This window comes from Talpa europaea (assembly GCF_964194135.1).
Source record: "Talpa europaea genome assembly, chromosome: 14".
Classification (NCBI taxonomy): Eukaryota; Metazoa; Chordata; class Mammalia; order Eulipotyphla; family Talpidae; genus Talpa; species Talpa europaea.
In genome coordinates, this window is record NC_140082.1 from 91,721,193 (window position 1) to 91,743,643 (window position 22,451).

A 22,451-nucleotide genomic window follows, 5' to 3' on the forward strand; every position below is an offset into this window, starting at 1 on the left:
CTCCCAACACTGGGCGGTGAGACCCCTCCGCGCCCTCCTCCCCCCTTGGCGGTTTGTGGCGTTGGGCTTGGCTGCCCGGTGAGCTCAGTTTCACCCCTAGAGACCTGGATGCCCCGAGCCCTCGGGTCCAGGGCTGGCCCGGCAGCCACTCCCCTCTGACACCAGCAGAGCCTGACCCGCTAGGTTTAAGAGTGACTCCTGAGGGCGGAGCCCTCGGTGACTTGAGCTTGGCTTTATCAGAGCTTCCTGTTTTCTGCCTTGTCCCCCCGTACCCCCTAAGCAGACATGCCTACCAGGGATGGAATTTTCTGGAAAACTGGAATTGGCATCCCACAGCCTGATTGAAAGCCCTATCACTTGCTTCAAGGGAGGGAGCTATAAAAAGCTGCTCCTTGGCGTCTCCCCTGAATTTTAAGTGTTCTGAGAGCTTTGCCTGCAAAGGAAATAATGCTTCATTTCTTACATAATTGAGCCGTGCCCGGGGGGGGGTGTCCCGGCCTGGCCACCCAGCGGCCCCTCCTCAGAGAAGAACAGGTGCAGCCACATCTGCATCCCCTGCACCACCAGAGCATCGGCCTAGTTTCCGTCTGTGCTGGTGGAAGTTTCTGGAGAGTCTGTGCAGGGAACGGAGGCTGCTGTTTCTCCAGGAGGCCCCTGTGGAAGCTGTGGGGGCGTCTCAGACCTGAGTGGTCGTTTCCTGGCTGCCTGTCCATTCTGTGATGCCCGCGGCCTTCCCTGTAGGGCTGCGGGACGGAGGACGGCCATACCGTGGCCCCTGCATCTTGCTTGGTTTCTGCGGGAGAGCGAGTTCCGTCAGGAGGGGCACGTTTACTCACAGAGGGTCTCAGCCGTGATTTCAGGCATGACGAGGTGGTCCCAGCGGCTCAGGCCTCCCAGAGCCTCAGTTCCACAGAAAGGCAGTGTGGTTTCAAGGTCTGCAGTGGGTTCTGAAGAAAAGCAGGGGTTCCCCTGGGGAAGGTCCGCCAGCGCCGTGCGGAGGCCAGGGTTGGGGCAGGCTTGCGCTCTGTGGAGAGGACATGGCCATCCTCTCAGGTCGGGGTCTGCTGACAGGCCTTCCCCGGGAGCCTGCCTGGCCTCCCCGGCGTGCCTCAGCCTCCCTGGCCTCGGGCGGGCCTCAGGGTCCCCTGGCGTGTGGAGAGCGGTCTCCCCCACCGGATGCCACATGCCTGCCGTGGGCTGGGCCTGGGGCCGCAGCACGCACCTGGGCTCAGAGGGGCCCTCGCAGTGGAGCCCACTCTGCCCCCTCTTTCTGGCCCCGAGTCAGACCCTGGGGACCAGGAGCTGCCCTCTGGGCACCAGAGGCTCCTCTGGGCCGGTGGTGCCCGGCAGGAGCCCGATCGGCTGGCGGCTCCTCGTGACCTGGGTCAGGGCCCTTCAGGGCACCCGCGAGAGCAGTCGAGAAGCCCGGTCCCCTCGGCATCACAGACGTGGGTCTCTCGGTTACTCCTCGTCCTTCTGCGAGAGCCGATCGGTGCCTGCGGCAGCTGCGCAGCAGACCCCAAAGTCTGGCTGAAAGGCGGGACCCAGTGGCTTTGCTGGAAGGAAGTTCCTGCCAGAGGGTTTCTAGCTCACCTGTGTTTAGAGTGAAACATTTCGGGTGCTCCCTGGGACCGGCTTTATCAAGTCTGATATCAAACATCTGCCCGCGAGGCGTGGCCGCTGTGCGTGCCTGGACAGCCCGAGCCTGGCTTCCCGCGCCGCTGGCCTGGCCGGGGCCATCTGCACCCCGGCGGCAGGCCCCCACTTGCTCACACGCACACGCACGCTTGCACACACGCACGCGGCTGTCAGCTGGACAGCCCCCCGGACACTCTGACGCGGGGCTCCTGGGGATGAGACGGGCCTGTCCCTGTCCTTGCAGGGTTCGCGGCAGAGTGGACACTTGCAAAAACGATGACTCACAATCCACTCATTCGACAGCCCTTGCCGAGGTGCGGTCCCGGCGCTGCGATGTCCACCCAGACACGGACAGGGCTGCCGCCTGGGCGGGCGCCCCAGGACTCGCAGAGGGCCTCAGGGCAGCGGTCATCCCGCGCATCCGAAGAGCCGTGGGAAGCAGGCGGTGGCCGGGGTGGTGGGCGTGGCACTGGGCGGGACGCAGAGGGGGGGGGTCGGGGTTTTTGACGGGACAGGTCGTGACGGCCAGGCCTTTCCCAGAGACAGGAGGAGACGCAGGACCCCACCCGCAGCTGCTCCTGCCCAGTCACCGCAGGCAGCATGGGGGGGGGGGCAGGTGTGTGCGATCAGTGTGAGCAAGTGTGCATGTGTGTGAGCAGGCGTGTGCCTGGAGGGGGCTCTCTGCACCCCTCTGTCCACAGAGACCCCCTTGCAGCTCCGCAGGCCCCCCCAGGCGCGGCCCCCCTGCTGGCGAACACCACTGGGCCTTGAGGGGTCAGATGCTGATGGCGGGGCCGAGTGGGTGGGCCAGGAAGAGGGGGCGCGGGCAGGCGCAGGTGCAGGGGGGGCATGTGGTGGGCAGCGGGGCGCAAGGGGGCCGCACAGCCAGTGGACAGGCGGGGGGGACTCGGCGCTGACCACTCATGGAGAGCCCGCGGGGCCTGCATGGGCCTGAGCGGCGGAGGCCCCCAGGTGGGCGTCAGTCTGAGGTCACGGGCACGTTCTCTGCGGCAGGGAGACTCCTGCCGGCCGGCCCGCCCCAGCGCCTGCCTCTGCGGGGGGCTGACTATTTCGGGGCTCCTTCAAATGCCTGTGTTTATTTTTAGTCTTGGACCTTTGTAGAGCTGGGGCGTGTGGGGCAGGCTTTGCTCTGGCGCGAGAAGTTCTGGGTCGCGCAAGCTGAGAGGGGTGACCCCGCCCGCCTGCCGGGGCCTCTGGCTCTGGGCTGGGAGCAGGGGAACCCCAAGGACACCCGGTGCTGCAGCTCTCGCCTCCCCGCAGGGCTGTGTCTGGTAGGGTCCAGTAGGAGGGCTGTGTGGGGAGGCCAGGGTGGCCTCTCAGGGTGCAGGACGGCACCCCACCCCCACCCCTGCTCAGGCCGGGGCAGTATCTGCTGACTGGGCCACACAGGGGTGGGGGGTCTGAACAATTAATGGGGTAACTCAGCTCTCAGGCACGGGGCGGCCCCTGCTCTCCTCCGAGCCTGTTCAGGCGGTGACGCGAGGTCACGGGTCTGACCCCAGCGGTGATGCGAATGGGGATGAGCAGCCCCTGGGAGGTCGCGAGCGTTTCTGGGGAGCGAGAGCGAGGGCGGCGGTGAGAACACAGGCTGAGCGGGGGCGGCTCCCGCAGAGCTCGGAGCCCGGTCCCGCCCTGGCCCTGGTGGTGGAAGTTCTGGGGCACGTGTTCGTTGGGGAGATGGGGGCGCGTGAGCTCCCTCGGCCGAGGCCAGGCGGGGGTGGGGGTGTCGGTTCCGGAGTGAAGCCCTCTTGGCTGCCAGGGCAGGCGGGTGGCGCTGGACGCGCGGTGCTGGGGGAGCCGGGAGCCCGGCCTCTTGAGGGGCGAGCAGGTCCCGGTCAGGGCAGCCCGGCCTTCAAGGGTCCAAAGGAAAGTGGTTTGAAACATTCTGAGGCCTGTTTCGTGTGGCAGGTGGAAGGAGAACGCCCGCGGCCCCTCCTGTGCCCGGGCCCTGCAGGGCAGGAGCCCAGGGTCTTGGGCCGGGATGGCCTGGATTGTCCTGGTGGCCCTGACGCCTCACACGGCCCTTGAGGGAGGGGCGGGGCTTTCACCCCACAGCCAGGAGCAGGGATGCAGATCCCAGCAGGCGGGATCCCGGGCTGCGCGGTGGCTCTGAAGGGGAGCAGAGGCTCTCGAGCTGGAGAGGGCAGGAGACAGGCCCTCCCTGGAGTCTCAGAGGGCCAGGCCCTTTGACACCCTGGTCTCAGCCCAGCGAGTGACCGGCCTCCAGCTGCCGGCCAGGAGGTCCTTATTGAAGCGCCAAGTTTGGGCCTTTTGTTTCGGCCACTCTAGGGAGCTGGCCCCTGGCCAGGCCAGTCTTGGATTCGGGCAGGGCAAAGGCCACGTCTGACGGGCAGGGCTTGGGGTGAATGGTCCACCCCAGCGAAGCAGGAGGCGTGAGGGAGACTGTCGGGGGCAGATAGGACGCCTGGGTCGGGGTCAATGAAAAGTGCTGCCGAGAAGCACCGTGCAGGGGACCGGGAGCCGCGGCTGTGGGTGCTGCCTCAGGACGGAGCCTGGGGCTCAGCCGGTGGACAGAATGGAGGCGCAGCTGGAAGACACTGGAAAACTCAACAGGAGAAGGGAGGCGGGAGAAAAACGCGCCGGGCCCAGCAGGGGCTCAGGGCCGCCTGCTCTGCACAGCCCGCCTGACCTTGGCCGGGACGGTGCCGCTGAGAGGCACGTGGCTCTGCCCTTGGAGCCGCGGGCACCTGCCGGCTCTGCGCGGGGCAGTATTCATACGGTTGTCAGAGGCCTTTCCGCGCGGCTCACAGTGCTCCATTGTGCTGACTTGTTGACTCTGCCCTTGCAGGTACCTGGACTTTCCAGTTCGCTCCTGGTTGCTTTGCTAAAATAAATAATGTCGGTTCCGGAGGTCACGGGGCCTGACCCTGTGGGGTTGGCAGCTGACTCGTCCCGCAAACGACATGTAGCCCTGTATGATGGGGGCCAAGGGCGGGATTGGGGGCCGAGCCCAAAGGGAGGTGGCTGGTCGACCCATCTGGCTGTCACCCTCCCTGACTGAGCTGTTCGGGGGGCCCGGGCAGAGCGTGCCTGCCTGCCACCTCTTGCGGGGCCTGCTGGGGCGTGGGGGGCTGCTCACCGACAGCTGGGGGCAGGTGGGAGAGAGGCCGTCGTCCCCGAGGTCCTGTGTCCCGGCCTGGAGACAGGAGTGTTTTGTGCCGCACCCGGGGAAGCGGGCACAAGGCCGTCCAGCCCACAGTGACCGCCTGCCCCGCTCTCCCCAGCCCGCAGTGACTACCCTGTCCGGCTCGCCCTGGCCTGGCCCGCTCGCCCCAGTCTGCCCCGGCCCTGAGCAATGCCGTCCGGCAACAGCTTCGTGCACACGAGGACGAGCCGCGCTGCCTCATGCCCGCCGTGTCGGTGCCTGCAGGGGCACAGGTGCGGCCTCGTTAGTCTTTCCTGGACTTGAAGTCAAATCGCGTTGTCGCGAAGTCGAATCTGCGTGCCCCATGCGCCTCGGGGGCCAGTGGGTGCAGGCGCTGCCCTAAACCACAGCCCAGGGCCCCCAGCACCTGCCGCCCTGTGTGCAGGTTCTAGGGGACACTGTGGGCCTGGGGCTGTGCCCTGCTGGCCGCTGGCAGGCCCTGGGCTCAGCTTGCTGGCCTGAGCATGCGGCGGGCGAGGCAAGGGCTCAGGGCCTGGGTGTGGGGAGAGGACAGGTAGAGCCATTCCTGGAGCAGGGGTGCGGGGAGGCGGGGTTCAGGGAACACTCCTGGCTGGGAGCCCACGTTTGGGCGCCGCCGCTCAGCCGGTGCACAAGGCCATGGGAACGAGCAGGCAGGGCATCCCCGTGGAGAGGAACGGGGCCGTCCCTAGCGGACCCAGGCCCTGGCGGGAGGGGAGCAGCGTGGCAGCGTCTGTCCGTGCCTGAGGCACTGTCCGGCGGCTTCATGCTGCCCAGGAGGACCCAAAGGAGGCCTCTGCACCTGCCCCCGTCGCTGCAGGCCGCCAGCCAGAGCTGTCCGGGGAGACCTCAGCTCAGGCACCTCTGTCCCTAAAGCCAAGTGTTGGGTTTTTGAGGGCCCTTAAGAGGGTGGACAGAGGGGGCAGCCAGAGCCTGCCCTCAGCTCCTGTTTCCCCGGTGACTGGCCGCCCAGTGTCCCTGAGAGCCCAGCCCCGAGCTCCTCCTTACCCTGTGGGTGCTGCAGGGCTGGGGCCTCGCAGCCGACCCAGCCCAGGGCCGCGGTGGCCCCAGGCCTGTCCCCTGGGCCAGGGCTGCCGGCGGCACTTCTGCCCTTGATGCTGTGGTAGTACTAGAAAGGGGTGCAGCCTGGCGGGGCGATGCCCCGTTGCGCCCGCGCTCAGCTGCCTGGCGGGTGTCTTGGGCCCTCAGTGCAGGTGGGGCTGGTGCTCCCTGACCCGCAGGGACCTTGATGGGGGGGTCATCACGAGGCCCCCTTCCTTCAGACGTGCTGTGCTCAGCTCTGGGGCGCCCGCGCGGAGACTGCCGCCTCGCCGTCCACGGGCCTTCGGGGTCCGGGCTGGGTCGTGGCGCCAAGGGGACAACTCTTCCAGCAGCTTCCCCCGGGGCCTGGGACGGACAGGCCGGTTTGCCCAAGGCCAGGAGTCTCGAGTGTCGCCATCTTTGGCTAGAATCCTCTCAACTCTTGGAGAAATCCTGCTCGTGAGGACGGCTCCTGCATTAGCGTCCTCACACGGAAGAGAATGTGCCAGAACCTTTGGCTTGGCTTTCCAACTCTCCTCTCTGGGCGCTGGGGACTTGACCCTGCCAGGCAGGAGCCTGTGAACCATCTGGCATGAGGGCTGGGGCCGGGGGCCGGGGAGCAAGGCATCCATCTCAGGTGGCGGACGGGAAGGGTCAGCAGCCCTCCGACCGGCGGAGCACCGGGCACGGGGCCTCGCAGTGGGCAGCAGAGCTCAGTGAGGGCAGGGCCGCCCGCCATGTCTGGCGCCCCAGGAGCCAGTGCTGGGGGGGAGTGTCTTCCCGTGTGTGGGGAGCCCCGCGTGCGGGGCTGGTGGTGATGGAGGGGCCTCCTGGGGGGCTTGGAATCGCCTGTGTGCTGTGTTCGGTCTCCATCGGAGCGGGCGTGGTGTTAGCTGGACGGGTGCCACGACAGGAGACCCCGCCACGCCCCTCAGGGAGGTACAGTGACACGCTGCAGCTTATTCCCTCTCCGTGACTGGCCGCGGGGCCGGTCCTCTGCAGGCTCATGTCTCAGGGAGCTGCAGCGGCTGGAGCAGGCGGCCCGAGGCGGCCCCGGCATCCGCGCCCGCAGAGCCGCTCGGCGCCTGACTGTTCCCGGCGACAATTACTGTCAGGTTCCCCCGTTCCGTGCGCAGCAGCTGGCGTTTCTCCGGCTCTGAAGACAGCAGGGGAACGACAGTCGGTGCCTCGCTGCCTCCGGAGAGGCCGGCCCCGGGCACATCTGCCTTCTATTTACAGCGCCGCGGGAGGGGTGGGGTCTGCTGGGAATAGACTGGCTGGGCGTGGAGCGCCGGCGGGTGAGGACGGGGCTGGGCGGAAAGGTGCCCGTGCCCCAGATGCAGCCCTGGTGGGGGCAGGGCGGCCCCGAGACGTCCCACCTCTCGCTTTCCTGGCCCTGGCTTGTTGGCGCACCTCGGGGCCAGACGCCGCGTCCGGCTGCGGCTCCCTGACCTCCTCGGGGAGGCTGGTTTGTGGTCACATTTTCCCGTCCCGACGTGAAGGGTGAGTGTCCCGGGTGCCTGTGCACCACGCTGCCCGCTCTCAGCCCTGCCCCAGCACGAGGGCCCAGCCCGCGTCCAGCGAGCCGTCGGGAGGCCCCGCATGGCTCTCGGCTGCTGTGTGAGAGCAGCCTGGACACGTCCCATTTTGTGGCCCAGCTTGGGCTGGCTTGGCTGGTCCTGGGAGTTTCTAACAGGGAACCCCCGTGGTGTTGGCCAGGGCTGGGGTCTCCCGGCTCGGCAGGGGGCCTGTGGCCAGGACGTCCTGGGCAGGACTCCATTCTCCCGGGGGCTAACAAGGGCCTCAGGTCCTCTCTGGGGTTGCCTGGGGGTCACCCCCTCTTCCTGATAACGGGGTTCTGCCTCAAATGGTGGCTGGCCTTGTCACAGCCAGCAGCAGAGTTGTGCAGAAAGTGGGCGGCAAGACAGAGACACCACGTCACCTCCCAGCAGCGGCTGGGGCCAGACTGGGCCGGGCACTTGCAGTTTGACTGAGCGCCCAGCCAGTTCCTAGGAGACGGTGGTCCAAGGGTCTGAAGCCGCGACTAGCCCTGCCCCTGGCGTGGGCACACGGGGACCCCAGGTCAGGCCAGGACACCAGTGTCCTCAGACCCCATGGGCGCCTGTCCTGAGTCCTGCCATCCTGGCCCCGTTCTCTGCACCAGAGGATCCGAGGAGCCAAGCATCCTCCCTCCTGGTGTGGCGCTGAAGCGGCCAGCAAGCGTGGTGCCCAGTGGCAGTGGCGGCCCGCCTGGGGATGCCCAGGGTCGGGATGGGGGCCCCCACCTGTGCCTGCAGCTTCTCCTCGTGCCTGATTGGGCGGGAGCCGGGGCTGGTGCTGCTGCAGCTGTTTCTCTGCAGAGCGTCGTCGGACCGAGTGGGCAGGTGGACTGGCCACTCCTGGGGGGCACGGGGTCCTCCCACCCGCCCCGGCCACGGGTCCTGCTGTGAGTGGTCGCCTGGCTCAGGAGAGGCCGTGGGCTAGAGACACCCTTGAACAGTCCAGAATCCCACAGTTGGCGCAGACGCTCCCCGCGCCCCAATACATTTGTGATAAATGCTTTAGACTCAGTAGGTGCCGCGGCCCGAGCCCCGCCGGCGAGGTCGGAGGGGGGCCGCGCTGGCGCCAGGCTAGAGCTGCCTTGGGCCGGCCCGGCCTCGGGTGTGGGCTCCAGGGCTGCTCCGCGCTCTTCCTTCTTCCTACCGTTTTCATGGCCCTCGTCATCGGTGTCTCCCCTGCAAGCCGACGTGGGGCGGGGTGGCCCCGGGACCGCGCCCCAGCGCCGCTGATGCCCGTCTCTCCGCAGCGAGCAGCCCATCTTCACCACGCGCGCGCACGTCTTCCAGATTGACCCCAGCACCAAGAAGAACTGGGTGCCCGCCAGCAAGCAGGCCGTCACCGTCTCCTACTTCTACGACGTCACGAGGAACAGCTACCGCGTCATCAGCGTGGACGGAGCCAAGGTACGGCCCCCCGCGGCCCGGCCTGTGCGCAGCGTTGCCCAAGGGTGCGCCCGTCGGAAAATGAAGCCCCCGCTTTAACCCCCATCTTAGCTCCCCTTCTTTTTTTCATTTAAAATGATGGGAAATGAAAGCAAAGAGAGGCTCCCCGTCCCCGAGGGGGACGCGCCCCGCAGCCATGCCCCCTCCACCCCGCGCCTCCTGCTTTCCTCGGGCGTTTCCTGGGGGTCCTGGAGGGCGTCGCGGCCCGTGGGGCCGGGTCCTGAAGCCGCTTTCCCGAGGGCTCCCTGGCCGGCGCGGCCCGCTCCCCTGCGGCTGGCCCCGTGGGTGGCGGCCCGGCGCAGAGCAGCAGCGGATGAGCCGGTTGGGCGTCTCCTCAGACAGCTTGAGGCGGCTTGTCCTGCCGCGTGTCTGTGGCGCCGCAGCCAGGGGCTGTCGCCCCGCACCCCGGGGAAGACCCCACCCCAGCCCCGCGGGCTGCTCGCCTGTGCCCTGCGGCCGGCTCGCTCTGCCGCCCCGCAGGCAGGGGGCTGACCCGAGGGCCCGAGGCCGCCCTGGCCCCGGCTGCAGCCGGCGCAGGCGACCCGCCGCCCTTCCCGCTCAGCAGGGCCCAGGCCTGGCGGGGCTCGGGGCCGTCAGCGGAGCTACCAGAGGCCGCTGGGCTGCCGTGCAGCTGCCGTGACGTTTCTGAGCGGGCACGGCGGGCCTCTCGGCCGGGCCGTCAGGGCTTGTCCCCGCGCCAGCAGCTGTCCCCAGCGGCTCTGCGGTCGGAGCTGTGGCAGCGGGTCGGGGGCCGAGCCAGCCGTAAGACTGGGGTGGGGAGGAGGGTGGGCACGCTCTCCCCCAGAGCCTTGGGAATGGGGCGCCAGGCCACAGGGGTCCCTGGAATTCAGAGACTGAGCCAGGGGCTCCGGTCACCTCCCCGCCACGCACCTGGCAGCCCCCATCCCTGGCGCCAGCCCAGGCCCCGCCCCTGCCCCCCTCTCCCGACCCTGCAGGGCCTCCATCTGCCTCAGGGAGCGCCTGTGGCAGGAGCGCCAGCCGGGCGGGAGGGCCACAGACACTCCATTACCTGGGCCCGGCAGGGGCGTCCTTTGCCCTGAGAGCTGGCTGCCGGAGCCTCGCCTGCTGGCCCCCTTCCTGAGGCAGGTGGCCCTGAAGAAACCAGCCGCCAGGCCCCGTGCAGACCCTACGCCTGCAGCTGCTGCCCAGGTCATGGGGCAGAGTGCCCAGGATGGTGGTGGCCCCAGCATGACTGGAAGCCTGGGGGTCTGTGGGGCCCTTCTGAGCCTGGGGCCACTAGGCGGTTGTGCTCTCTGGGGCCTGGGGCTCCACTTGGGGCCCCACACCAAGCCAGGCTGGACAGCCCCTGAGAAGGGCAGGGATGGTGGTGGCAAGGCAAGGCCACTCTCCTCAGCCTCCTCTGTGGCCTCCTGGGGACAGCAGGCAGGGTGAGGTCACACCCGGGGAGCAGGACCAAGCCTCAGGCCGTCGCCCTGGTAGCTCTCGAGCTCTGGTGTTTTAGCCGTCGCTGCGGCCAGCAGCCCAAGATTTAGGGCAAGTTTTGGGCAGAGCAGCCAAGCCCACTGCAAGGACCTCGTTCCGAGGCATTTGCTGACGGAGCTGTCGCTGCTGTGGCTCTCATGGGGCTCTGGACACTGCATCCGTGGCTGCCCCCGGGAGCCATGGTGGCGAGTGTGGGCAGGACTGGCCAGCAGCAGGTGTCCCTCCAGTTGCCCTGGCGCGCTTAGTTCTAGGGTCACAGGGAGCCTGTCCTGGAAGCAACTCAGGGCCCAGCCTCTCTGCCCCCCGGCTGTCACGTGTCCATCAGGAGGTCCTCATGACTTCGTCCTCGCCCACAGGCTGCCCGAGCCCCTCATCCTTTAAGGCCGAGGACAGCAGTGGCACCACCAGGTCCCAGGGCCTGTGCTCACCGGGGCCAGCGAGCTGGTGCCATGGGTGACCAGCAGGGCTGTCAGGCCATTGGCCCAGGACACAGCAGCAGTCTGGGGAGCTGCCCTCTGCCAGAAGAGCGCGCCCCCCACCCCGAGAGCTGCGGGGTCTCCCCAGCCTGTCTCTGAAACTGCCCATCATGGTGGCATCTCGCTCGCCCCGGAGCGTGACAGGGGGCACCACAGGCAGCTGGGGGGTCCCGGCGGGCCTGAGTGTGCTCCCCGCTGTCCCCGCAGGTGATCATCAACAGCTCGATCACGCCCAACATGACCTTCACCAAGACGTCGCAGAAGTTCGGGCAGTGGGCGGACAGCAGGGCCAACACCGTGTTTGGCTTGGGGTTCTCCTCCGAGCAGCAGCTGACCAAGGTGGGTGGTCCTGCCTGGGGCTCAGGGCGGTCTCCCGCGGGCCGGGAGGGGGGCGGCCTGGAGTCTCGGCCCTCGGGCGCGGGCGCGGGCACGTGGAGCCGGTGCAGATACCAGGTCTCAGACCCCGCGATCTTGGCCGCGAGGGCATCTGCCTCAAGCCTCCCCCACCGCGCCCCTGGGCGCTCCCAGCTTTCCCGGTGGACAGGCCAGGGTGAACGTCTTTATATCGGAGCCTTTTTCCCATGCTCTCGATTGTCCAGAGACTTGTTTCCCAGAGGTGCTGGCGCCAGCGCGGTCGGTCGGTGTCAACATTTTTCTCACTTGGGACAGAGATTTCCAGGCGCCTGCGCGGCTGCGGTCGCCCCTGCGGTCCCCTTCCCCGGCGCCGCGTTTCCCGCAAGGCCGGGCCGTCTTTTTCTAAGTTGCTTATTTATTATCTTTTTTATTCACGAATTTTGCCTTTCATCGTTTGCGGCGTCCGCGTTTTCCTTCTCGGTGGGCGCAAGCCCGGCCTGTGCCGGAGCCGAGGCCCCCGCCTGCGCGCCGGGCCCCGCCAGAGGGTTTCCCGGCTTCCGACGGCGGTTTTTCTCTTTCACATTCAAAAGCCGTCATTTGTCATGAGCCAAGCCCGTCACGTTTGTGCTTTTCTTTCTTCCAACTTGAGAAAATTACCGTCTCCCTTGACGTCTGATAAATGTTTGGTTCTGTTCCCATCCAGTTTCTCGAAGGTTTGAGTTTAAAAAATCTCCCTTCTCGTCAGTGGCCGCGGCGGCGGCAGCAGGGCCTGCGCAGGCCCCACCGGCCCGTCCCCTGGCGTCGCCCGAGTCCTCCCCGTGTGTTCATGACCTTCCGGTCGGTTTCTACGTCCTCTGTGTCCCGGTCACTGGTGTGCGAGTGCTGGTGCCCTTCCCGGCCCGCGTCTACACGTACCTCTTTCTTTTGACTGGAAGTTACTTCGTAGCATCATGTCAGTGCCAGGGGCGGTGGCATGCTCACGCCAACACGGCCACGTCTTTTTTTTTTTTGAATGATTATTTAAAACGTGCCTGATGGGGCTCCCTGTGGCCTATGGGTCAGTCTCGGGAGATCCCCGTGGCGGCCTGAGTCCGATCCCTGGCGTATTTGCTGATTAAAGTCAGTTGCCTCCTCGGTGAGGACAAACCAGAGGGATGTGATCACCTGGCATTTTAAGAGTTTCTATCACAAAAATACTAAAACCTCGTTCAGAGCAGAGGGCACAGCGCGGTCCCCACGCCCGCCCCGGGCTCGCGCCCCTCCTCCGCCTGATGGCTGCCGGGGAAGGGCTTTCGTGCGGATGGCAGACGCTGGGCATGTCCCACCTGGCACGCGTCTCTCGGGAAGGCCCCTTCCAGCACCAGACTGGCTCTGCTCCCTTAGAGGTGGACTCGCACCGGGCGCCGCTGCCCGCGGTTCCTGGGAAAAGCTTCCCTTCGATTTGGTTTTGATCATCTCTTTCTAATCTCAAGTCAGACTCTTCGGGATTTATTTAGAAAGTCTGGGCTTAAAATGAGTGCAGCGTAACCAGGCTCTCCTGAGCCGGCCGCGCCTACGCTTCAGGGAACCTTCGCATCAAATGCTTTGGTTTAGTTTGCAGAGAAGTTCCAGGAGGTGAAGGAAGCAGCCAGGCTGGCCAGAGACAAGTCCCAGGACAAGGTGGAGACCTCGAGCGGTCACTCCCAGGTGAGCCTGGGGGGGCGTCGCCGGTGTGGGGGGAGGGGGCGCGGCTCCTTGTCACTTTGGGAAGAAACGGGGGTCGTGGCAGGAGGACTTTAGAAGCTCCTTCGGCCGCTCGGCCGCCCCGTGAGCCGGGCGAGGGGTGTCTTTACAAGAGTCTGGGTCTTTGCCCTGTGGCGATGCGTCTGTGATGGTCAGTGGACCGTGACAGCGGAGTCAGTGCCAGTCCCTGGCCTGAGGGCCTCGCTGCAGCCCCGGGGCGGCGGGCTGCAGGAGGGCTCCGTGGAGGAGGCCAGGTGACGAGTGTTCCCTGGAGGAGGTGGTCGGGTCGGGAGCCTGGCGGGGAGGTGGGCTCCCAGCGGCTCAGGCTTGGCCCTGCAGAGGGGGGCCCTCCCTGAGTGTGATGGCGAGCCCCAAGACGCCTGCCCCTGATGTCTGTGCAGGGGTGGGGCCGGTGGGTGGTGGTCTCCAGGAGCTGTGCAGAGACATGGGAGGGGGCTCTGGGGCGGGGCCGGCCAGGAGAGGGCCTGGTGGCGCTGGGGTGGCTGCAGGCAGGCAGTGTGTGTGCTGGAGCCACCGGAAGGGCCCGCCCAGTCATGTCTGCAGTTTATTGCTCCTTCACCTTTGTCCCCGGAGGCGGGTGTGGGGGTGTCGTGGGGTAAGGAAGTTGGGGCGTGACTCAGGGCGGGGGTGGGAGGAGGCTGCAGGCCGAGGATGCCCTGCAGGCAGCCAGGGTAGAGAGGAAGGGTGGATGTGGGGACAGCTTGAAGGGAGAGGACCGCGAGGCCTGAGCGAGAGGCTCTGCACGGACCAGGAGCCTCCCAGAAGCGAGAGCTGGAGTGTCTGCAGGAAGAAGCAGTGGGGAGGTGAGGTGCAGGCCGGGGCCTAGGGAAGGAGCCGGCAGAGGAGCCCCAGCACCCCCGGAGCCAGGGAGGGCTGCACAGCGGGTGGGCGCACCCCAGCACAGGAGGGGCCTGGCCGCTTCCGGGAGGCAGAATCTGCGCGGTCTCCAGCATTGTCCCAGAGCCTCATCCTGGGCTCTTTGCGCCAGAGCTGCGGTGGATGTGGGTTTGTGGGGTGAGGGGGGCCCGGAGGCGCGTTCCCAAGTCTCCCAGCCATGCTGTTCACCAGTGGACTAATCACCAGCAGCTCAGTCATCCCTGCGATGCGTAAACCCGGCCACCTGAAATGGTCCCTGGTCTAGAGTCTCTACAAAGATGTCACGTCTCTAAGCTGGGCATCGAGTCTCTTACACAAGGCCTCGCTGTTCGTGTTTGTTTAACCTGCAAAAGTATTTTTAAACCTTGCAAAAAGCGAGTGTGCCCCTAGATGTTGTTCTACAAATGTGTGTGCTGGTCATGGGAGTCCCGCCCCTCAGCCTGGCGTCCCTCTCCTGACGCGCCTGCAGAGGGAGGGATCTCGGGACACCTTTCTTTCTCTTGGAAATCATACAATTGCTCGGTTTGCAGACGCTCTTAGGGAACGAACACAGGGCCGAGTTTTCCAAATATTTGAAGGTTTGTAGCAGTCTAACCAAAACATGGCACGTGGGCTGTTTTCGACTGTGGTGAAACCTCCGGGTTGTAAAAATTGACAGCGCGCCCTGCTGGGAAAAGGAGGTGGGAACTACCCGCGTCCCCGCCGCCTTTGTTTTGCTCAAGTTGTACGTGGCCTCCCGTGCTGGCTGCGGCGTTCGCTGTAACCTTATTTCTTAGCGTCCTACGTGGTGACCATCCTCCGTGACCTCCAGTCCCCCTCTTCAAGAACGCCGTGGCAGCGCGGCTCGGCAGGGTCCGGAGCAGGCACCCCGCTCACTCCAAGCCCGCCCCGCCCGCAGGGATCCCCCGCCAGGCTTTGTCGCTTTGACAGAAGAAAAATGTGCCTGCCTGGCTCTTTTCATTTTGTATTTCTCTACCAGTGAGACTGGATATTTTGTTTGTTTTTGTGTTTATTGTCTCTGTGTTTGTTCTTTCGCAAATATCCCCTGCATAGGCCGCTCCCCCACCCTTTTAAGTGTTCAGCTTTTTTCTATGAAGTCCCTAGAACTTGAGTTTTCGGTGTAGTTTTGAGCGCGTGGGGCGCCAGGCGGAGCGGAGTGGGCAGCCCCGCGGGCAGGTGTTCCGTGAAGGCCGTGAGTTCTGGGCTGTGGGGCGGGCGCTCGTCTAGGAGGCCTCAAAGTTGTCTTCAGGGACTGTTGCGCAGCTTGTGTTTGCCCCAAGTTTTTGTTGGCATTTTAATCTTGTTTATGGCATTTTTTTTTGCAATGTAAAGTCAGTCCCAGGGGCACATCGTCCCTCCGTACTTCCCCTCCGCGTCTGTGCTCATGGGAGGCCCAGCAGGACCCTCCTGAGACCCTGGCTCGGCCCCAGGATGTCAGGGCCAGCCTGAGTGACCACCCCAGGTGGTCAGGGTCAGGCTGAGTGGTGCAAAGCACACGCCTGACTCTTGGCTTGTGGAGCACGTCCATCTACATCTCCAGAGCCCAGGTTTTGTGTGTGCGTGGTTTTTTTTTTTTTTACATCATTTTTCATTTTTGCATAATGTATGCATTTTCATCCTGGTTATATTCCCCATGCCATTCCCACCCCCTGATTTTGACCCTAATCCCTCCTCTCTCCCCGCCCCCCTCCCCGTAGTGTGTCTCTGGTTCATAGTTGTTTGTTGATTTTGATTTTTACTTTCTTATAGTTATTCATTTTCCTGGTCCCTTATTTAGGTTTTCTAGATTCCTGCCATGAGTGAGACCATCCGGTATTTTTCTTTTTCTTTCTGGCTTATTTCGCTGAGCATGATCCCTTCCAGCGCCATCCATGTTGCTGCAAATGGCATGTGTTTATCTTTTTTGAATGCTGAGTAATACTCCATGGTGTATATGGACCACATCTTCTTGATCCAGTCATCTATTTGGGGCATTTGGGTTGTTTCCAAAGCTTAGCTATTGTAAACAGTGCTGCTATAAACATAGGGGTGCAGGTGCTCTTTGGAATCGATGTTTCTGTGTCCTTTGGGCAAATATCCAGGAGTGGAATTGCTGGATCCTATGGAAGCTCCATCTTTAGCAGGTTGAGGAACCTCCACACAGCTCTCCATGGTGGTTGGACCAGTTTGCACGCCCACCAGCAGTGGGAGCGTGGGAGCTCAGCAGGAGAGTTCCTTTTTCTCCACATCGTCACCATTTGCTGTTGCTAGTTTTTCTGATATGTGCCATTCTCACTGGTGTGAGATGGTATCTCACTGAAAACTATGGAACGCTTCACGAATTTGCATATCATCCTGGCACAGGGGTCATGCTAATCTTCTCTGCGTCATTCCAATTTTAGTGTGTGTGCTGCTGGGCAAGCACCAGAGCCCAGGTTTTAAGCCGCCTGGGCCTCCGAAGTGCCGTCACCCGCCCCATTCTTGTTTTCCCCTCGCTGGCGGCTCCCTCGTTGAAGGAGCGCCGGGGCTGGTGGTCTCCCCATAGTGCGAGCTGCAGTCCATGCCTGCTGGCCGCGCTGTCCCCGGCCAGGTGCTGGGACTCGAGGCTCCCTGGGGCACCTGCGGCCTCTCCCTTTCCTGCCCTCGCCCCCCACCCGGTGGGCCGGGCTGTGCTGGGGCAGGTGCCGGCGTGCACGGCCACTCTTGGCCGGAGCTGGTGTGAGCCCTGTCTGCGCGCAGGCCTCCAGCGTCAACGGCACGGACGACGAGAAGGCTGCCCACGCGGGCCCTGGGGACGCGCACCTCAAGTCCGAGAACGACAAGCTGAAGATTGCGCTGACGCAGAGGTGAGGGGCGTGAGGTGAGGGGCGCATGGTGAGGGGCGCGGGGCCACCCGGGGTCAGCCCTGCGGGGCAGGGACAAGGACAGGCGGGATCCTGCAAGCACCACCTGGTCTCCGGCCACAGGGAGGCCCCAGGGCCCCGGCCCTTCTCCGAGTGACCCCAGCAGCCTGCCGCACGTGTGTGCTGAGTGTGTGCTAAGGGTGTGCTGAGCGCGCGTGGGAGGGCGTGCGGGCTGGAGGCGGCGGGCGGGCGCAACCTGTGACTCCCGTACAGCGCCTGCTAGCCTGCGGTGCAGGAGCCCCAACTGGCCCACAGTGCCCCAGCAGTGACCCGCTGGCCTGGCCAGAACCTCACACTGTCCGGGGTTCCGGCTGCCGGCTCCTCTGTCCGCAGCCGCTGTCCTGTCCCCGTCCCAAGGCCTTGGCCTGCCCTGTCAAATCGCCATTTGGTGAAGGCCCGCGGAGGCCCCCCTCCAGGGACCAGGACCACCGGGCCAGGTTCCTGCCCAAGCCCGGGCTCTAGAGAGCAGCCTCGACCTTGAGAGCCCCGGCCCCGGGTGCCCGGACGCCCGGACCTCTGTCCTTGCAGCTCATTTCAGGGAGGACCTGACCAGTGTCCCGCGGGGGCCGGAGGAGCAGGGGCGCACGGCCTCCACCGCGCGGCCGCTCCCCGGCCCGGCGCCCCTGCTCAGCGGTGACACATCCAGGCGCGAGGGCGCCGGCCCGGCCCTTCCTCGCAGCCTGGCCCGGGGTGGGCAGGGTGAGCCCGCCGGTCACCGCTGCCCGCCTGCCCCGCAGCGCCGCCAACGTGAAGAAGTGGGAGGTGGAGCTGCAGACACTGCGGGAGAGCAACGCGCGGCTGAGCGCGGCGCTGCAGGAGTCGGCGGCCGGCGCCGAGCAGTGGAAGCGCCAGTTCTCCGCCTGCCGCGCCGAGAACGACCGGCTGCGAGGCAAGGTGAGCGCCCGGCGGGGGTGGCCCTCGGCCGGCGCCGCATCCTCACCCCGCCCCAGAGGGCGCCGGCAGTTGTGGGCCGGCCCTGCCTGCTGTTTTCTGGGGGTTCCTCAGTGGAGAAAAAGGAATGCGAGGGCAAGTGAAGACGCGCCACCCAGGAAACAGGGGGGCCCAGAAACCCCACAAACCCTGCTTTCTAGAAACAGGCTGGGGGCCTCCCCAGGGGCGCAGCGGTTGAGCGCTGGGCTGCAAAGCTGCCCGCGGCCTCTGAGCGCCGGTTCGATCCCCGGCTGCTCCCCGGCCACCGGAGGAGTGTCCCACATGGCGCGCAGACCTCTCCTGCCGCCCGCTGCTCCCCTCAGCAGTGTCCTTCGGTCCTTCTGCCTGCTCTGCTCCCCGCTCTGGCTCTGGGGGATCCTCTCACCCTCCCGCGATTCTGACTGTGCCCAGTGCATGTATAAACAAAGCAAAACAAACAAAACACATAAATAAATAAATAAAACATGCCTCTATTAATAAATAGATAGATAGATAGATAAATAAATAAATGAAAATAAAAAATAAAAAAATAGAAACAGGCTGGGAATGGCCTGGGTGGGAGGGGCCTCCTGGGCCACCTGGGCCTGACTCCTCCCATTCCTGCACCTGGGCCTCCCGCACAGCGTCCACCTGCAGCCTACGGGCTTTGCCGGGGGCGGATTGGATGGGGTAGTTTGGGGGTGCCCTGTGCACTCCCCATGGAGTGGGAAGGGGTGACGATGCTCTGGGGGCCATGGGCACACTTGGTGGCCTATGCGGTTTCGGGGCACAGCACACAGAGGAGGGGTGTGCGCTCCTCTGCCCGGCTGCCACCTGACCACCTGACCAGGGAGCCAGCAGGGCCAACCCCCAAGCCTGCGGCTTGCTGGGGTGCTCACGGGTGTGAGGTCCTTGGCCCCACCCTCCTCCAGATGCTGCAGGCTGGAGACCAGGGCGCCTGGCCAGGTACTGAGTCAGCACCTTCCCGGCCAGGCGCCTCCACCTGCGGGAGACCCGCAGCCCTTCATAGTCTTGGAGCAAATGGCCAAGTCCCCCGCTCTGCATCAGGTGTAGGAGCCAGGGGGAAGCGGCCTCACCCATGGGTAGCACTGAGGGCCTGACCCAGACAGGAGGCCAGCATGTGGGCTTTGGACCCCATGGGTTGGTTGGTGCAGCTCCCAGACAAGGGTCCTCACAGCACCCCCATGAGGGCCCCTCTGGCTGCAGGGGCACCCCATCAATGGGCTTCGTGTGCCGTGCGCTCTCCCTCACACTCAGCCGCGGAAAGCGGCAGCGGCAGGAGATGCCCCTGGGCCGGCAGGTTTGCTGGCTCTGCCCCTCTGTGCTTGGCCCCCCTGTGCTCAGCCCCTGTAGGCTCTGCCTGGAAAGTCTGACTGCCAGCGCCTCCCGCGGCCTCTGCCCCAGGGTTGCTGCCGCCTCGCACTGCAGAGACAGGATCATGCAGGACACGCGGGGGGGAGGGGCGCTCTGGGGTGAGCAGGGGCTCCTGGACACCCGGCCCCTGCTTGGGGCCGGGCCTTCAAGGGAACCTCGAGGTGCTGCCCCGAGGCCGGCGGGGAAAGCCAGGCAGGGGCCTCCTCGCTCCCAGGACCAAGCCAGGTGTTTTGTGTTAGGGGCTGCCGCCAAGGCCGGGGCCTGGCTGTAGCCGGAGGAGCCCCCAAGTGGGTCCGTTTAGGGTGTGACTCAGAAGACGGCCCGGGTCAGGCACCCGCCTCTGGCTCTGAACCGTGCTCTTTGCTTTAGATCGACGAGCTGGAGCAGCAGTGCAGCGAGGCCAGCAGGGAGAAGGAGAAGAGCGCCCAGCTCGAGAGAAGAATCGAGGCGCTGGAGGCCGAGCTCCGGGAAAGGGAGACGGTGAGTCCCCGGGCCGCCCGGCCAGCAGGGGCCCCAACCCTGGGCCCACCATGCGCTGACCCTGCCCGGAGTCCCACCAGGACACACGCTCGAGAGCGAGGGCCCGACGGACCGTCACCTCTGGGGCCCCCGTGGTCCAGCAGGGCCAAGAGGGAGGCGGACACGCCCCCAAGGTCTCTGGACACGGCGGCCGGCCCATCCCCAGCAGTCACGTTCTGGGGGCAGGATGGCCAAGTGCAGGGGCGCCGAGGCCCCAGTCTCTCTCGGCCTCACCCCCACCTCCAGACGGGAACCACGGAGGGTCAGTCCCCTTGGTGGGGGTCTCTGGCGGACGTCCCCGGGGCCGGCCAGGGGCCGGGCGCCTCCCCCTCTTGCTCACGCTCTGCCTCCCGCAGGAGCTGAGGGACCTCCGGAAGCAGAGCGAGCTCATACCTCAGCTCATGTCGGAGTGCGCGTTCGTCTCTGAGAAGCTGGAGGTGAGGGCGCCACGCCGGCCTTTCGTCCTCTCCCCGCCACGCCGGCCGGGAGAGACGAGGGTGCTCTGCTCCGGAAAGGCCAGGGCCTCTGCCCCAGGACGACGCAGAGCCTTTGTCTCCCGGCCTCCCTCTCGCGGGGCGAGGAGCCGCCCACCGCGGGGCGAGGAGCCCCAGGGCCCGGGCCTCGGCCAGAGGCCCCTTCAGCATACTGGGGCTCCCCTTTGACACAAGGGCTGCCAGGGCACTCCCCGCCTGCCCGGCCTTGACATCTGCACGGCAACACAGCACAGGCCGCGCAGCCCTGGCGCAGGGTCCTCCTCACTGAGCCAGAGGCTGACCACGGGGCCCTGGCCCCTCTCCCCTCTGTTTCTGTCAGAATGGAGCCCCGCTGGCTCAGCTGGCCACACTGGGCCTGGCCGCAAGCCCCTTAGCTGGGGTGTGACGCGCCGGCCCCTGTGAGGGGGTCAAAGAGCAGCGGGCGCCCGGCAGACTCCAGCTCTGCGTCCTCCGTGGGGCCCAAGGATGTTGGCACATCTGCCGAGTGCAGGCGGGAGGGCAGGGCCCACGGCTGCGCCGCTGCCTGTGCTGCAGTCGGGGTGCGGGCGGGTGGGCCGTGGGCGGGACCCTGAGGCCAGGCTCTGGGCTGTGGTGGCCCGGCCCGACCTTTCCCCTGTGGTGTCGCTGCAGGCGGCAGAGCGAGACAATCAGACGCTGGAGGACAAGGTGCGGGCTCTGAAGACGGACATGGAGGAGAGCCGGTACCGGCAGAGCCGCCTGAAGGGGGAGCTGAAGAGCTTCCTGGAGGTGCTGGACGGGAAGATCGACGACCTGCACCACTTCCGCCGCGGCCTGTCCCAGCTGGGCGCCGACCACTAGGGGTCCCCCCGCTGGGGCGGCCGCCCTGGCCTGTGGCCTCCATCCGCGCGGGCGCGGCTGTCTCAGGCCAGGCCCGCGGTCCCTCCTGCTGGCGCTGGCCAGCGGGCAGTAGCCTCGGGGAAGATTCTGACTCAGGAACCCAGAGCTAGGTCTGCCTTCGCGTTCACACTGGCGCTTGTTTCTTTCTTAAGGGCTGTTGCAACTGTAGGAACTGGGAAGTGTTTTCTGATCCAAATATGAAAAACCTCCGCACCTCCCGTGTGGGAGCCACGTTCAGAGAGTGAAGGTCCCCCGCCCTGCGGCGTCGCCTGCAGACGGCAGGTGGGGGTGGGCCGGGTGCCGCCCCGCCGCCCTGCAGGGTCTCCCCCGACTCCTCTTGGTTTTCACCTCCAGCAGATCCCCGGGCTGTGGGTGCAGAGCAGGTGAAGGTGCCTGGCACAAAGTAGGTGCTTAATAAATACTCGTTTAATTAAACATTTAAACAGAATTTAGCGTTTCAATCACGCCCCCAGCAGAGCCCACTGGGCACTTGCTGGACCAGACACCCCGGGTGTGCTGGGCAGCCACAGACGTGGACGCCACTGGTGTCAGCCCCTCCCTGCCCCCACTGACTAGTGGCCCTGCACCCCCACCCTGACCCTGGGACCCGCCTGGGCCGGAGCTCGTGCCTGGGGGTTCTGGGGCCACCTGCCGTGCCTGGCCCAGCTCTGTCCAGGCCCTGGGAACGAGGCCCAATCCCATGCTGCATTTGGACAGGTGAGAAAGAGGCTGTACAGGCAGAGAGGGAGGGAAGCTCCTGGGGGGCCTGGCCTGGCACCGAGCAGGCTGCCCTGGTGGCCCCTCAGTTCCTGGTGAGGAAGGGCCGTGGCCGTGGAGCTCTCTCGGAGCACCTCTGGACTGGCTGGCGAGGCGGCTGTTTCTCAAAGCCACCAGCAGTTGGGACCTTTGAGAACCACTGAGACAGCTTCCCTCCAGGAAGACGATCTCGTGTGGCTGGAGCTCTCCCCGCTGACCGTAGACAAATGACAGAAGGCGAGCGAGACAGTGGGGCCGGCCCCCAGGGAGGGAGCCCCGGGCTCACGCAGGCCTGGGCAGAGGGGCCACCACCCAACTCCCTTCAGGTGAGGTTCGTGCAGCCTTGTTCCGAGGCCAAGGGCAGACCCCGGGGCTCCCGCCAGGAGTCACTCCCACCGTCCACCCCACCGCGGACCCAGTGGTTAGAGCAGAGACCTGAGCGGCCGGGAGGGCCCCCTCGCCTGCCCGTCCCCAGTGGGCAGTTGTGTGCACTGCGGACTTTGCTAGACTCAGGAGTCCGCAAGCAGCCCACAGGTGCTGGCCGGTGACTGGACACGTAAGGGTGGACCAAACAGAGCCCCCCGCCTGTTCTAAGAGAGCTCCCTTCCTCTGGAACTCTGCGCCGACCCATGAGTGCCGGCCTTGGGCACCAGGCTCTCTGAGGGGCCTCCCGGGTGCGCCTGTGGGGGGTGGCCAGGGTGGGACTCGGCCTGGGGTTTGCGGGGGCCTGTGTTTTGTGCCACCTACCCTCAAAATCCCGATTCTCGCTCCCCTGGAACTGCCCCTGGTTCTGAGAGCTGTAGTGGTTTAAGTGCCCACAAGGCAGCGTCCAGATAAGCCGTGAGTGACGTGCGTGGTTTGAGAGGAGCTGTTTTCTG

The 22,451-nt window shown here is 65.7% G+C and overlaps 1 protein-coding gene across 1 annotated transcript; it reads left to right on the forward strand.

The window, feature by feature from the left end:
- Window positions 1-11,024: 11,024 nt before the first annotated feature.
- HOMER2 (homer scaffold protein 2) lies at window positions 11,025-20,844 on the forward strand (the record flags this gene model as incomplete). The annotated part of the gene is made up of 7 exons (XM_084253824.1): window positions 11,025-11,126; window positions 12,735-12,850; window positions 16,463-16,585; window positions 17,380-17,536; window positions 19,316-19,426; window positions 19,822-19,902; window positions 20,590-20,844. 7 exons carry the CDS (start codon window positions 11,025-11,027, stop codon window positions 20,776-20,778), a joined length of 879 nt encoding a protein of 292 aa, XP_084109950.1. The 3' UTR covers window positions 20,779-20,844.
- Between the last annotated feature and the right edge of the window lie 1,607 nt (window positions 20,845-22,451).